The sequence below is a fragment of the Echeneis naucrates genome, chromosome 5 (assembly GCF_900963305.1).
Source record: "Echeneis naucrates chromosome 5, fEcheNa1.1, whole genome shotgun sequence".
NCBI classification, from domain to species: domain Eukaryota; kingdom Metazoa; phylum Chordata; class Actinopteri; order Carangiformes; family Echeneidae; genus Echeneis; species Echeneis naucrates.
In genome coordinates, this window is record NC_042515.1 from 13,590,578 (window position 1) to 13,607,688 (window position 17,111).

The window sequence follows — 17,111 nt, forward strand, 5'->3', positions numbered from 1 at the left end:
TCTCTGCAGGCACTGATCAGTTGAAGCAAGATTTGCCAATCTTTACTTTTCTGATTAGCATTTGGGATTTTTTCTTTTTCTTTTTTATTTTTTTTGCTTGTTGTTGTTTAGTTTTTTGTGTTTTTTTTGTTTTTTCTGTTCTTTTCTTCAGCTTGGTTTCACACGGTTTCACTGGAATGTCTTTTTCAAGGTGCCCTTTGGACTGTTTCCATCTGTAGTTGCAGCATTTAAATATGAATTGTTCCCTTTTTGTTTGTTTGAATTCATGTGGAACACCATACACATGGTTTCATGCTATACCACTAATATACAACTCTAATCTAACGAGAGAAGCAGCAATACTCCATCAATGGCACAGAAATAAGACTCCTAGCAAGTAAACACAGCTCTTTAAAAATTTTACAAGAATTTAACACATTGAACACATGAAAATGAAGGATACATGTGATACAAAAAAAACCCAAACAAATAAACAAACAGTGATGGTAAAAGTAATAGAAACATTCTCCGTAGAAGTTGTCCACACCTGTAGTCACACGCACTGTTGAAAGTGTCAATCTGTAAAAAAAAACTTAAGGTGGTTGTCAAAATATGAATTAATCCTTCAATGTCAGATCCCATACCAGAAAGAAATAGTTGTTGTTGCTGAAAATTGTTGAAGTAGCACCCCTCTCATAGTCACGCTTCCATTAAGATGAAACGAAATAAATCGATTATTACACATCAGGGTTGTTTTATGTGACTTGGATAAGTCTCTCTCTCTCCAGAACCAATTTTTTAAAATGACTTTTTACCCTTGTAATTGTTCAAAACAAACAAAAAAGTAACCAAAGGACATAGAGAAACCCGTACAATATTGCATCTATTATTGTGTACATGATGATGCTGTCATGTTATCACGCAAACAGCAGCTGTTTTGGTGCTTTATCATCAGTGCAAAGGGACCAAATATGACTTGACTACGTATTCACAGCACTCCAACACATCCATCAACACACGTCTGAGCAGCAAATAGACTATTTCATTTTGATAACTGCAAACAGACAATCAATTAACAGATGATAAGTGTTGTAGAAACAGAGCGATGGAGCCAGACATTGCGCACAAGGAATGTACAAGTAATTACTGGTATAAGAGAAATATAATGAACATTGTTATAATTCCAAATTTATCCTGTTTCATTGTCTTACCGCCATTATTGCTTATCATAGGTATTCTGTTCAATGGCCTGGTGAGCAGCCTTCCACAGCACTGATTTATATAACAGTCTCCACTTGCTATGACTCACTTTGACTTAATTTCTTCACTTTTCACACTTGATTTCTTCTTGTTTTAAAGAACTGTGATTGCATGGCAGCCTTGAATAGCACTTATTGATGGGTAGCACTTGTAATAGCAAAATTACAGGCTTGCGACATCATAACTGAATATCGGATACAGAGGAGTGTCTTTAATGGCTGGCGAAGCCAAATGAAATCCATCGAACGCACTGTCAAGTGGTAATGATGCCTTACACCCTGCGGACCAGAGCTGTCTGGAGACCAAGGTCTTCCCCTTACACAGAGCTGCTCCTATAGATTACAGGCTGTGATAATTAACCTGCTCTAAAGCTTCCTTATTGATGTCCTGATAGCAGCCTGTCATAGTTCTGGGCTATAAACAGACTGCATGTGTGAGTTTTTATTTTATTTACAAGGACTCTGACGTAATGACAGAAATCTAATACAAGGTTGTCCTGTGGCAGAACTTTAACAGGCAGAATCGTGGGATGGTCTATGCTTGCAATTTGGGAGCGTTACACAGATATTATACGGTAAATAGCCATGTGCTGGTTGTAAGATGGATGGTGAGAAGGAGAGGTGAGCCGTCACATTTGGGAGTATTCAAAACAGAGATGGATTGAAGTAGTGAGCTGGGAACAAATATTGCCCACCACCTAACACTCAGCTCAGCATCCATCTGCACGCACCTGAGCCTCCTTCTCATCCATCACTCTGTCACCGCACCCACCTCCTGTTACACCACCCTTCTCCATAACTTGTCTCAGACATAAGTGCAGAAGGGTTCAGTTGTTTTTCAAGCACACGATATGTCATTCACCTCTGATAGCAGAGGCATCTTTCTCTGTATCTTTGGAGAGCATATGGGCAGGGAGCACAGGCGTGGGCTGGTGGTGGGTGTCTGTGTGGGTGGGCAACAGTTAGAGATACATTGTGAACTACATTGTGTGCCTGAGTGTCTTCAGAATGCTTGGCAGGAGTTATGGTAGCTGACTTTTTAAAATTTTCGTTGTTAAGTGTTTCCTGGCCTTGCATAAAGAAAAGCAGTGATGATTTTAACACATCCAGAGTCCACTCCCACCTGTAATAAAGACAAAGCACTATATTTGTCATGTGTTTTTGAATCCAAGCTCGTATTTGTCCTTAAATTGATCAGAAACACATTAGTTAGGCTGCGATGTTGTTGCTTTCACTTAGAGGGTTGTGTTGCTGCACTGTTGAGACTGGTTTGTTGGGAGCCTGCCAGGGATGCTGCTGCCCAGCTGGTGGTTGCTTGCTGTTAGTGCTGCCGGGTGAATGGAGTGGGAAAATTAAGCCTTTGATCGATTGTCTCACTGCAGACATTAGGAATACCTAAGACAGCCATGAGTCAGCGTGCCGCATGCACCATCATCCTCTTTGCTTTCTGCCCTCTTTTTCTTGTCTTCTTCTGTCCCCCTCTCTTTTCTCCCCTTTTTCCCAAACTTCTGTCCCCTTCTTCCCAATATGTCATCCTTGGATGACATTAACAAACCCAAATTTTTACTAACATTTTTTTCCAAGTAAAAATGCATCTCAGTCAATTTCTCTATGGATTGAAGCCAAAATAAACCATAGTCAGATACAGTGCCCTTTTTTTTTGTTTGTTTTTTGTTGTTGTTTTGGTTTGTCTGAACAACCAGAGTCTGCTCACTGCCAAAATAATTTTTTTTCCAATCAAATTTTTAGGGCAAAGTGGTCCAAATCTCCTTTAATTATTGTTGTCAGAACAATACTGATGCTTTCCGTCCCTGAGGTGGACCCCAGTGCAGGCATGCACAGAGAAGCTGGATGTTTTCCAACAGCTGAATATAAAAAACATGCAGGTACGCAGATTAAAAATAAGGAAGTAATTCATGGTGGAAATTAGTCATACCTGAAGGGAGGTGTGCGACCGACCAAGACTTTCCAAACAGCCAAACTGTTGATAATATTTCACCCTTAAAAATAAGAAAACCAGGCTGATAAATTTTCATGGGCTTTGCTTATATTTAAATAGCTAGCAAACTGTCACGTGTGCCAAACATGCTGTCACAGTGAGTTGAAAATAGGAGCGTGCCCTCAGGCGTAGTGCAGGGCCAGCGCTTTCAGCAGCAGCAGGTTGAGACCCTGACACACAGCCCGATGGACAGCAGTAATGGCACAAAGGGCCAGATTTAATAAACTGTTTCTGCCTCATTTCAGATGTGCCTCCTGTGTGTATTATTTATCAGACAGGTGCACTGGTGTAGAAGTGCAGTTCCTCTCTGATCCAAGATGCACCTTGTGTGAAGTGTGTCTCTATCCACTAAAGAGAGGATCAAAAAAATTAAATTTTGTTAATTTGCCAGGCTTGTAAAGAAGAGTCTGTTTTCTAAAGGATAGAAAGCATGCAATGAGTTGCTGCATTATGCTGACTGCACTCTGGTGAAAATTGCACTTTGCTGTAATTTGTCTTGAGTCTAGAGGAGACCTAACCCTGATCAAAGCCATCAGCACCTTCTGCCACCGACTTAAGATTGAACATTTTGACATTAAGCATTCTGTTTTCTGACATCCTGCCAATGTGCTGCATATCCTTATGAACATATGTATGTTATTTCACCTAAAAGTATCAAATAAACAGGCCAAGAAAAAAAGTTCTTCATACTAGATATTGTCTGGGCCTTAAGAAAAGTGAGGTGTTTGTGTTTGTGTTTGTGTTTGGCAGAAGTAATTTAGCCTTTAGCGGGAAATGCATTTTCAGGGGAAACAATAAAAGCATCACAGACGTAAACATCATCGAAGCCGAAGTAAAGTAAACATTTCTGGTTACAGTTATCCATTTGATTAAATCCTAAGCCAACCTGTCACATTACTCAGCTATCAAATAATTTTGACTGGTGATTGTGGCAGGAGCATATGTGTCTTCAAAATACTGGCTCACCAGTTCTTACCAAATGTTGGTTAAAAGACTTAAGCTTAAGATTTTTTTGTCATTAGATCAACTAAAAAAGCACAGCTGTCAGATAAACTTTTTTTCGATTTGATTGTTTGTTTGGGTCATATCCTAAAATAGTTTTGCAGCCAATGCCTTGAGCTCCCTTTCCCCGTTTCCCTCCTGTCTGACTTGTCAATCACAGGAAGCCAACGATGGTGCCAAAGTTTCAGCTATTTTCTCCCATCACAACTCAGCCAAGCTGCACCAACTTCAGAGGTGCTTTATGAGAGAAATACACACATACACACACGTATTGGTTATAACAGAGCAATTATTAGGCCTCAGACATTATCACAACAGATGCAGCACAGTGATGAAGTTCTCGCCAAAGCTTGTTTCTGACTTAACCAGGACCAGACATTGTGACTAAGAGCTGTAACCTCAAATGAACCTCTTTCTGAAACACACATCACAAAAGTGATGATTATTACCCCAAATTTAGGCGCCCTGTCTACACATTTTAATCTTCCCTCTCCTTGTCTTGCTATAAAAAGTAGAATATAGTGACTTTTCCTGCCAGCAGGTCAGAGTCACAGCTGTTCATATAAAGGGCTTCAGACATTTTGTTTTGCCCCCAAGCCACATCTTTACACAGATGCTTTCTCTTTTTTTTTTTTACTTTTGTTTCTGGTTCTTTGCATCTCTTACCAGTCATATTATAGCATAAATTACTCTTGCAATCAGAAGGATTCTGCGCCTGCTACATTCACCAGTACACAACAATTTCCTTCTAATTATTGTTACGGGAAACAGATGATGTTTAACAAGACAAATCAAATAGAGAGTGCAAAACGATAAACCCGTGTCAACTTGAACGTGAACATGTCATTGTTTCCTTTTCACATTGTTATACTGCTCTTGAATTTACCAAGTAATTTCTACAGACGCATCTTTCCCCAGCATTAATTTGTTGCAGTTTTCAAACAGAATGCAAATGAGCTCGAGGACACTGCTTTGTTAATGTCACATTGACATGTGTGTTGCCTCTGTGATCTGATGTTTGTACAAATATTGGCGCTGCTTCCAACATTTTAAAAACACTGCTTTTGCAAGGTAACACATGGTCGATAATACGTGTTGCAAATTCTCCCAACACAGCCTAATACACGTGGGGATAAGTAGTGTGCATGGATTTATTATGGTACATGTATTATAATGCCTCCAAGTGGCTCTAAGCTTTTACACTGTTCACAATCTATTTATTCTGTTAGTTACGAGAAAGTCAAGGACCTGCAGCAAAACTACAGGTCACACTTATATCTTAGCAGTGGATTAGCCACTGGGATGCCCCCTCTCACTTTTTTATGTCTTTTGGAAACATTAGAATTTCTTGTATATAAAGCATGTGTTGTCAGATGATGAAAATGTTTTCTGAATTTGTACGGGCTTTGTCTAATAGCAAGTGTTGTCTTGAGTCTCTGTGATTTGAGCTTTCAGGTCGCTTTACTTAAGTCACATACTTTGTGGTAATGTAATAAAGTTGATGAAGAATACAATTGTTTAACTGAAGCAGTTGTTGGAGCGCTCAAAATGAGACCACAGGTAGCTGTGAGAGGGTGAGACAGAGTGTGGTTTGTGTGCTACCACGCCTCAGGCTTGTTAAATTGGCAGATCGATGACGCTTTAAATCAATGTTCCAGCAATACGGCAAGCCCCATGGAACCCATTAGTGGATTAAGATAGACCACTGTTCCACACTGAGGCCTGTCCTGCCTGCAGGCCCTCTCCACATGACAAATGGGAGGAAAAACTGTGAAATGAAACAAAGCGAAAAGGGCAAACAAGAGGGTGCGAAGAAAAGCTGTGGCACAAGAAAGGTTGACAGCAAAGGCTGGGGTCAAAGCTGCCACGGAGGAGACACTTCTCCTTTTTTTTTGTTTTTTTTTTTTCAGAGTGTGAGGGAGGGAATAGTTTTCGTTCCCTTTCGTTCCCTTTCTGCAGACAAAAGGATCTTCTCTTGAATCAACCAGCACTTTACACAGTTCTTTCCGAGGCATAGGAGAGCACCGAGTTGGCCACGAACAGCATGCTTGACATGTGAAGAAGCCTATCTCAGCCAGAGGAGGGAAAAGACAGCAGCAAGCAGGGAGGGATATTGCAGAGTGGAGGAGAAATGGGGTGTTGAGAGAGGATGATGGGGGAGCCGCTCTGCCCATGCTAGCATTGTCTATGTCCCATTGTCTGTGGATCATTGATCCATTCGTCTTCATTACGTCTCCCCTGTGAGAACTATTAACTGCTGCCACCCTCAGCCTGCTATGTTGACATGCACTACACAGTCTCTCTATCAGCATCCCAATGTTCCTGCCACCTCTCCTCTTGGCGCTATAAACTGACAGTTTTATGCTGCCTGGGGAAAAAAATCGAGTCAGGAGGCTTTGTCTTTATGAATTATCTTCACAAGACAACATGTAATATGTCATTGCTATCATAACAGTAGAGGTTGGGTTGATTCTTTTACACCCTGCAAGCTTCTTTCCTGACCCATATAATATATGTTGCATAAGAATGAGTCAAACACCCACCCACTCATGCTCACGAGAAGCATGGTTACATCTTTGTAGGAATTCGGCATCGAATAGGAACTATTAATATGGCCAGAAAATAAATCCCCATTGGTTTATTAAAATATATAGAAATGCTTGGATATCCTCTGCTGTGTCGTCGTTTAATGCATTAAGACCCTCAAATGTCACTCAAGAAACATCCTGCTACAATCCCCCTCTTCTAAATTCTCACCATTGTCTACGCAAAGGGTGTCTTTGTCCAGCTGCCTGAGCCCAGGGAGACATAGTGGGTCAGCAGCAGCAGCTTGATATGCCCTCCATGATTCCACACCACTGCCAAAATCACTTTCACCTTCCTGTGTCAAATCCTATCGTCTCTTCACTTGGAAAAACTGACACCGTTGGCATGTACTTGTTGTACAGGGTTATTTCTAAGTAAATATGAAACTAGCTGATTGCTAAACTGCACAATCTCTCTCTGCCCTCTTTCTGTCTGTCCCTTTCCCTTCCTTCTGTGTGTCTTTTTTTGTAGAGTCAACCAAATATCTGGCGGACATCCTAACTGCTGTCTCATTTCACCTGGGGGAACAGGAGAGACAGAGCATGGTCTGGCGTGGCTACCATTGTTGCTATGTGTGAAGGAGAGTTGTGGCGTCAATGGAGACTGAAGGCTATCGTGATCTCCTGGAGACCAGCGATGGTCAGGGGGTAGGCTTGCTGGATGGAGGGGGTGAGGTGGGGGTGGAGGAGAGCTGGAGCACACCCTACCCTTTGGGTTTCCAGGTGTCTTTGACCACTGTGCTGATGCTGGAGCTGGTGTTGGGCTTCAGCAGCAACCTGACCGTACTTGTCCTCTACTGTGCTCAGTCCAACCTAGTGGATTCAGTCAGCAACCTTGTGACAGTCAACCTCCATGTTCTGGACATCCTGGTCTGTGTACTGTGTCTGCCACTAACTGTGGCTGTCATCCTGCTACCAGCTAATGGGAGCGGAGTCAGCAGCCTGGCCACTCTGTGCTGCTTTCATGAGGCCTGTGTCACGTTCACCAGTGTGGCCACAGCCGTCAATGTACTGGTGATCAGTTTGGACCGGTATGACATCTCAGTGCGTCCAGCCAGTCGTCTCCTGACACCCCGGCGTGCTGCGCTACTCCTGACAGCAGTGTGGGCTGTATCTCTGGCGGTCTTCTTCCTGCCCTTTCTGGAAGGTGACTTCTTCTCTTCCACGGCTGAGGACGGTGAGGATGAGATGCCAGTAAAGCAGAACAATGACTCTGAGCACACCGTTGGACCCACCTCCATTCTTCCCTCCCTGACTCCACCTTTTTTGCCCTCCACTTACCCCTCCTCTTCTTCACATCACCTGCCTCCAGCATGGCAGAATAGGACACTGCTGTGTGTCGGAGGGCAGGGGTATTACACAGGCCTGGCTATGTATTACCACTTGTTACTCCAAGTGCCATGCTTCTTCATCGCTGTGGCTGTCATGTTGTTCACCTACTCCAGGATCCTACAGGCCCTCAACATCCGCATTGGCTCTCACATGATGAGGGGCACACGTACAAAAGACTCCACCTGCAGAATTCGCTGCAGGAGGCAGAGGAGGAAGGACCTAAGCCTTCCCACAGAGGTGGTGTCCTCCAATCAGAATCAGAACCTCAACCATCCTCCCCTCATCCCATCTGCAACCCCTACACCGACATCACCCCCGCCACTCTCCTCCATTCCCCAAGGGATGTCTGACAGTGGAGCAACAGTCACTACTGTGAGTACTGCTGTTACCACCCCAATTGCGACTACACCTGCCACCCCTGCTTCACCAACCCCAGCTTCGGCCTCAACCCAGATCCCTGCCGCCTCACAACTGCCTGCTTCCTCAATGGGTGTCCAGGCATCAGTTTCTGCTATAATTGCTTTGAGGCGTGCAGTGCGCAGACACAGAGACAGGCGAGAACGCCAACGTCGGGTCCTAAAAATGTCCCTAATCATCATATCTACCTTCCTAGGCTGCTGGGCCCCCCTGTCCGCAGTCAATGTTCTGATCCTGTATTTAGGTCCCAGCGACAGCCTGGTGCGGCTTCGTCTCTGCTTCCTAGCAATGGCTTATGGAACCACAATCTTTCATCCTCTGCTCTATGCTTTCACCAGACAAAAGCTACGGCGTGCCCTCAAAACACGTGTTAAGAAAAGGGTAGTGTCTCTGCTGCAAGTGGACCCAACTGTCAGTGGGGGGACAGTCATTCATAACTCCTGGGTGGAGGGGGGAGGCCAGAGGAAGAACCGCAAGCCGCGGGTGGAGGCCAGTGATTGCACTGATCGATGTCTCACAGAGGCAGTAAGGGAATGATGCTGGTCTTTGTTGTGCACATGTGTGTTTGCATGTGTGAGAGTTTGTTTGTCTGTATGAATTGGAAGAATTGTGTGTATTTTACCAATTTGTAGGAGATGGATTTTGTGTATCATCATGCATGGGAGTGAGAGAGTAAGAGCCAGTTTGTTTACAAAGGTCAGGACCAATCCCATGACCTCCGGTTCCATGCAGATGTGGAAACAGGTGAGTCCTGAACTTTAATTAGAGGCAGCTTTCTGCTCTCCTGACACACACCTTCATTAGTCTACATCGTCACTGACAAGATTGCCGCTGTTTCTCCACGGTAACAAAGGACAAGCATTATCGCCACCATAACCATGGCCACTGAAAGTACTCGTGGATTATATGAAATTGATACATTATTGCTCCTGCGTACTTTCAAATTGCATGTGCATGTACATATGCACAGGTAGACACATCAGAACAATGGCATAAATACATTTAATGAACCTTATTTATATTTTGCGATTATCTGTGAAAGCACACCAAAATCTACCTGCACAGATATTCTCAGTGAGAAAATTGTTAATGGAAGTCTTTTATTTTCTATCTTTCCTTTATTTTTTCATGCCTTAATTGAGTTATTAATATATTCTCATGGTGCTGAATGTCTGGCTATATGTTTACAATAATGTAATAGAGTGAAAGAGTTTGTGCATACTGTACATGGTATGGCAAATTAATGGCGGGTAATAAAAGAACAAACCAGATTCAAAGTTTACAGGCTAACATGAAACTACCAGGAAACTGCAAAAAAATTTCTCCAGATTTCTTTTCCAATAAGCTTCATATTTTAGAGGAAAGTCAAAGGTGAAAGGCAATTTCCTCAAAAATAAACTTCCACAGTCATGATGATGTAGGCAAGGGTATCTGCGTGATTGTGTTTGTATGTTTACATGTGTGCATTTATATGTCTTGGGTGTGTTTAAATGAATAAATGAATATGTGTCAATGATTATGTGCAATAAACTGTGAGCAAAGCAATGACCCCTAAGATGTGAACAAAGCGAATGTGAGGATAGCACTGTTGTTTTCTATTCATGCTTTAGAGTATAGGGGGAAGAGAGAATAAAGGGAACTTCATTTTTTGATTAACAACAGAAGGCCATTCGGGATAATATAAAAACTAATTATACAGAGCAATTGCAACTGTGTGAAAAAGACAGGCCACTGTAATATTTCTGAAAGTGTATCATTTCAGTTTTAAAGTGAGAATCAAAGGGCAATATTTTGTGAAAACTTAATTATAAGTGTTACTGTAGTCACTGCAGGTTACTTTGCATATTAAACCAGAGACATCCAATACAGTAAAAAAAATAATAATGAAACACTGACATAACAGGATGTCTCTTCATTTTGGCTGTTTCCAGAGTCACTGCTTTAGGACTACACTTTCAATAACTGCAGAATTAGACATATTTCTTTCCGCTTCTGGGCCAAGTCCTGGACACATTACACTATATCTCTCTCTTTCTCCTCAGGGCTTCATGTCTCATATCTAGACATGCTGGACAAAACAATAAACCAGTCCTCAATCAGCTGTCATATTATGGATGTTACAGTAGGTAATCTCTAATGTCAACTAGTAGATAGAGTACACTTTAGACTTTATATGGGCTCAAGTCTTGGAAGGCTCTTTGGGCTTTGGATTATTGCCTCTTTCATCCTCACCCCTTTTACACTATTTGTGAGCAAGACAAATGACAAAGTAATTCTTGTGTATTCATGTACATTTTTCAGGGATGTAAATATTTAAGTGTGTTTTGCTTTTGAGTAAAACTTATTCACAATCATCTGCCGGACAGAAAATCAGCTATTGTGATAAACTCTGAATGGGTTAAACTGAGTTACTGTAAAGAGAAGATCCATGTAAGCATTTTTGTGTTGATACTGTGTGTATACTGTACTGTACATTTATTTATTTAGAGAACTATTAGCATTGTATAAGATTTATATTATGTGGTACTGTATAGAAATGAACAGAATCTGTATTAAAAAGCTGATCTATCTAAGAATTGATCTATCTTTGTTCAGTTGTGATATTTAAATTTAGAAGCAAGTTTAGCTACACAAGAAGATCCATTGCACCTTATCGGCCATAATATATATTTTTTTAAAGACAAACATCTCTTATTTCCTATTGAGGCATATAACAAAATGGACATATTCCAAACATATTCAAGATACAGATATATAATCGATGTGGGCTTAAAGTGCAGACTCCCAGCTTTAATTTGAGGGTATTCACATCTAAATTGGAGGAAGGGTTTAGGAATTATAGCTCTTTAATATGTAGCTTCTGCTTTTTCCAGGGACCAAAAGTAATTGGACGATCAACTCAAAAGCTGTTTCATGGACAGGTGTGAGTTATTACTTCATTATATCATGATCAATTAAGCAGGTAAAGCCTTGAGTTGATTCCAGATGTAGTGTGACCCGGTGAAAAAATAGATGACAAAAAATAGTGACTGTAGTGCTTTCATTTTTAATTTGCTTTAAAAAGAAAATAATTAACAGTTGAATAAATAAAGAAAGAAATTAATTCACTAATTAGTACACTGTATGTTCAATAAATAACAGAATAAAAGATTTAAACCCTTTATTATTTGTCAAATGATGCGAAATGTGGTTACTTCCAGCTGTTTGCAGAGACATTTGCGTGACATTTTTAGCTAATGGCTCATGTGACTTCCGCATGGCAACAGGGGAGTCGATGGAGCCAGCCAATCAGGAATCTGCGTTAGTGCGTAATTAACGCGCTCGACCGCGGGAAGTTTCCGTAGTTACTCTCTCTGTCTCTCTCCTGTCACACCTGACTGAGCGACACGCAGACGACGCCAGAAGCTGTCTGTCTCAAACATTGCTGCGGATTTTCTGGACGAACTTTTGCGTTTTTTCGTTCGTGTCTTGGTCGAAGGAGCGGACTGCTAGCGGCTAACTCCTCTCTGTGGCCAGGCCATGAGACCATCCTGTTACCCTCTGGAACTGGTAGGACAAATAATATCCAGTGTTACAGGACAAGCTCATCGACCTTTTAGTTTTAATTTCATTTTGCAGGAAGGCTTTGAAACGGATTGTTGTTGATATTGTCAAGTGAGAATAAATGTGATACTAACTTTTCTAAAAACAAAACAAAACAAAGGAGTTGTCTAAATAGGAAAATATTAAGGGTGATCAAACCCACGGTTTAAAAAAAGCTAAGAGGTTAAAATGTTAGGTAGGTTAAAACTATTAAAAGATTAAAATCAACAGTTCTACATTTAAAGATTTAAAATGTGAATTAATGGTTCAAACCAAACAGAAAAAGGGTTCAAAGGGACCCTTGTGGTGTGAAAGGGATTTGATGCGACCTAGAAATTGTGTCATAAAGAAACCAAACACAATGGTTTTTGTTTTTTATTTGTTCTTTTGTTTCATGCGTTTTTCCTATTATCAAGCAAATAACACAGTTTTTCCTTTAAAACGTACCTGCTGTCCATGAATGTCATTTTAGTCTTGCTACTCAGTTGTGTTTATTTACTCATCTCTCCATTGAGTGAACCTAAAATTTATGATGTACTGCTCCAATTAGTCGTTTGTTCAATGGAAGTAGAATCTGTGCCACTCAGTACCTAACACAGTTAGTGGGGCTGAGTCCCTTTGCAGTAGTATTTGCATTTGGAAGATGTTGCTATAAGCCCACAACATCCGGCCTCAAAAATAGAAAGGCAAGATTAGACTTTGCCAAAAAACATTCTGCCAGCACAGTTCTGGAACAGCATTCTTTGGACAGATGAAACTAAGATCAACCTGGACCAGAAACCTGGAAAGAAGAAAGTATGGAGAAGGTTTGGAACAGCTCATGATCCAAAGCACACTGCATGGGCATGCAATGCTTCCAATGGCAGTGGTCACTAGTGTTTATTGATGATGTGACAGGAGACAGAAGCAGTCAGATGTATTCTGAAGTGTATAGGGATACACTTTCTGCTCATTTAGCCAAATGCAGCAAAGTTGATTGGACAGTGCTTAACAGTACAGATGGACAATGACCCAAAACATACTGCAAAAGTGACCCAGGAGTTTTTAAGACGAAGAAGTGGAATATTCTGCAATGGCTGAGTCAATCACCAGATCTCAACCCGATCTAGCATGCATTTCACTTGCTTAAGACAAAACTTAAGGCAGAAAGACCCACAAACAAGCAACAACTGAAGACAGCTGCAGCAAAGGCCTGGCAAAGCATCACAAAGGAGGAAACCCAGCGTTTAGTGATGTGTATGGGTTCCAGGCTGCAGGCAGTCATTGCCTGCAAAGCATTCTGAAATATTAAAAATGACCATTTTATTTATGCTAATGTTAAATTGTCCAGTTACTCCTGATCCCCTGAAATGAGGAGACTTTGTATAAAAATGGTTGCAATTCCTAAATGTTTCATAGGATATTTTTGTTCAACCCCTTGGATTAAACCTGAAAGTTTCCACTTCAATTGCATCTCAGTTGTTTCTTTTCAAATCCAATGTGGTGACATGCAAGAGCAGCTTGTTGTGATAGATTGTGGTAATGACTTTAAAATCCAATCCAACTTTCAACCAAACATAGTTAAAAGGGAAACTGCTTGGATCCACCCTCATGCCTTGGGATGTCCTTCATCCTTTATCCTCTGTAATGTACTGTCCAAATCGCTCTATTTTTTGCAGCTGTCCTTCACTTTCTACATTTCCTGCATCCACTCCCTGTTTCTCTGATCCCTAAATTTAGAAACTCTGTCCCAGATAGTTGCAGTATTTAGTGCTGACTGTAGTGAGCCTTCAGTACATTTGTGTGCCTCTGATGTGGAAACTGTGCTAATCACCAACACCAATGAACATCTGACTTATTAGTCAGGTAAGCATCTGTCAAGGAAGCTCATCCTCTTGATATTGAGACTTAATTTTAATTTTTTATTTTTTTTTTACCAGAACAAATCTGTTAGTGCATGTGTTGAATGTGAGTGTTGGATGCCTTGCTGATTTGTGCAGTGAATCGACGCTGAAGATCTCACTGTCCTGCTTGATAATCTCATCAGTCCTTTTTCACACCAACATTTCATCCCTTGGTTTCTCCATCTGTATCTTTCTTATCCACACTCATTCCTTCCAGAACAGAACGAGGAACAGCTGCAGTGACGGTGTAAGAAGGAAAGTCACCTTGGGGGTGAGAGAGGAACAAAAACAACACACAGAGATGGAGGGGGAGAGAGAGCGAGAGAGAGAGAGAGAGAATTAGAGGGGAGATTGAAGGGAAGGGGAACATAAAAGCTGGCATTGATCATCATTCGACTAATAAAGGGAAAGCACTGCATCACCACAGAACCTGGTTAGAAAAAAGAGAAACAAAAGCCAAGATAAGAATAGCGAATTGTCTTCTGTATTCCTGTGAAAATGTCCACATTTGGGTGTCTCCCAAAAAACACACAAGTTGTTAATCATAATAATTCTTCAAAATCTCCCTTTTTTTTGTGATTTTAGGGCAATAATTCATCAAGTAGTGACTTTGAGAAATGTTTTGGCCATTGTCAGATATCAGTAATGGATGCAATGTAGAACAATAGACTGACAGCACTTTCACAGGACACTATGTCCCCGTCGGTCTCTCTTCTTGCGCAGTTGTGATTAGTCCAAGATCAGGGAGCGTTATGTGCCACGCTAATTTTGATACGCTCTTACAAATGAAAACCAATTTAATACACATTACATGTAAGGGGGTACTGTACTGTTTGTCAAACAGACAGTATGTCCTTAAGGCCACTGACATAAGTTAGGTATTGAGGGGAGGATGCAGACATTTTATTTATCTTTTGATTTTATCTGCAAACAACCATTACAATTAAACTTGCTTTCAAAACAAACCTCAGTCTACCAACACAGGATGGATGGAGGCCTGGATGCACCACACTGACAAAAATGGCTCGCTCGCTGCAGTATTTAATAATCCTGAAGGATTTTGCTTTAAATGTTAGTATTTTCAGACGGCGTTGGTCCACAGTGAAGCCGAACAGCCTTTTCTAATCGCCACTGGCGCCATCTTGTGTTCAAATGTTCAAACGACTCCAGCTCAACGTGAGTAGAGGAAGAGTCTGTTCTGTGAGCGGATTGTTTCAGCGTGGTGCCACAAGAGAATGAAAACCGCTGCAGTAACATGAGAAATTACGTATTTTGGTTATTTATCAGGGCTTTGTAGGGGGAGAGAGAGTATCGCGCCGAAATAGCTCAGTTGGGAGAGCGTTAGACTGAAGATCTAAAGGTCCCTGGTTCGATCCCGGGTTTCGGCAGCAAGCACTGGGTGTGTTTTTATTTATTCCCACCTCTTCAAATCCACTAACTAACACAACCAGCTGAGACAGACAGACAAATTAAAGAGTAAACACACTGATGTCGGAGCAGCTGTCAGCTTAGGCTGAATATGAAGGTCATGGCTGCGGTCTGTGGTAAATTCTTATTCTTATTAGCATGAGATGAAAGTGTGTCCTGAGCGGTGAGATAGAAGCATAATATCCTACTTTAAATGACAGTTGACACTAAGATTGACTTTGAAACTATAAACCAACTCTATATCAAGTCATGACCACCTCATTGACTAGAATCTATAATGTCCCTTTTTTTTTCTTCTGCAGTGTTTGGGGACAAATATGAGAAAAATACGTTTATTTTGTAGTCTCATGTGTTTTTATTTGTATTTCCTGTTTTTCTTTTTCTTTTTTCTTTTTTTTTTTTTTTTTACATGAACAAAGCTTAGCTTTTATATTACATTATATTATATTATATTATATTATAATCAAACGATGTAAGTCGTTTATAACCGAAAGAACACATGTTCCCATGGATTTCCGCCAGGGGGCAATCTCGTCTAATAAATCAATGAGCACGTGTCAGCGCTCATGATTAACTTCACCACTGGCCTTTATTATTGCAAAATATGCACATCCAAAAATATTATGAGTGTATTAACTATATAGACGCAGAGACTTTTGCAGACATCCTATCCTATCCTATCCCATGATTCCTATCCAGCCTTAGAGGTGTAAGCCTTGAAATTCCACTGTACAGCCTTGGCATTGGCCAAACAAACAGGTGCACCTGCACACATCAGGTAGAATATCTTAACGCATGTATCCTGTGTTACATAATGCTAATTTATCATTTGCCATTCGCCCTGTGATAACTTTCCAGCGCTGTACAGTCTGATACGTCAACTTAGTCCTCAAAGTGTTTGATGTTTCTTATCCCATAATTTTCCCAAGGCAGCACATCTTAGTATTCGGTTGTCCCACTTTCTTGTTGTTGCTTCTCAGGCGCTCTCATCCCAGCAGTTCTATGCACCCTCACTTATTCCTGTGGATGCCATATTTAACAAAAGTTAAATGCTGGGAATCACCATCACACACTGCTTCTGAGGACTCAATAGATTAGAAAATTGCAATTTTTTTTTATCTTACTCTGGCAGACTTTTGGAGTTTGGTCTGTTTTTGTACAGTTTATGATTCTGAATATTCTAAAGCGTGGTGAGTGAACAGCTGTAGTCTGCTGTGTTCATGTAACTGCATACAGAGCGCAAAAAGCAGAGGCAATCAAATTTACAACAAAAAAATCACATATGTAAAACTGACAGCATATCATTTAACTTTAGCTTTACACATATTTCATAAAATGCATTCCCCATTCACAGAAACCTGACACTTCTTCTGTCATCTCTCTTTACTTATTTGCTCAGTTCTCTTACTGACCTATTGATTTTACATTATAACTCTCTTTTATAAGTTCTGCAAACTTCTCAAAGACGAGATTTCCAAAAATGAAAACTATTTGTCTTCCTTCAACAATATCTATTAAATTACAAAATGAGACTATAGTATATTTGTTCTTTCAGGACCTCCTCACGTGCTCCCAGTCTGATACCAACTCCCTACCTGTTTCTCCAACTACATGTTTGTCTTTTGACCTTTTTACAGTAAATCTA

At 40.9% G+C, this 17,111-nt stretch overlaps 1 protein-coding gene and 1 non-coding gene across 2 annotated transcripts; both read left to right on the plus strand.

Moving 5' to 3' along the window:
- Positions 1-7,421: 7,421 nt before the first annotated feature.
- Positions 7,422-9,110, plus strand: LOC115044151 (G-protein coupled receptor 22). Its single transcript, XM_029503020.1, has 2 exons — positions 7,422-8,508; positions 8,593-9,110. Exons 1-2 carry the CDS (start codon positions 7,422-7,424, stop codon positions 9,108-9,110), a joined length of 1,605 nt encoding a protein of 534 aa, XP_029358880.1.
- A 6,243-nt stretch (positions 9,111-15,353) lies between these two features.
- Positions 15,354-15,426, plus strand: trnaf-gaa (transfer RNA phenylalanine (anticodon GAA)). The gene has a single exon. It is a non-coding gene; the product is annotated as a tRNA-Phe (tRNA).
- Positions 15,427-17,111: the final 1,685 nt, after the last annotated feature.

What these genes read in the sequence shown, in the direction of transcription:
- LOC115044151 (XM_029503020.1), top strand. Translation starts at nt 7,422, where the DNA reads ATGGAGACTGAAGGCTATCGTGATCTCCTGGAGACCAGCGATGGTCAG. An exon ending in TCCCCAAGGGATGTCTGACA is followed by an intron (nt 8,509 to 8,592) that starts GTGGAGCAACAG and finishes CACCAACCCCAG; the next exon opens with CTTCGGCCTCAACCCAGATC.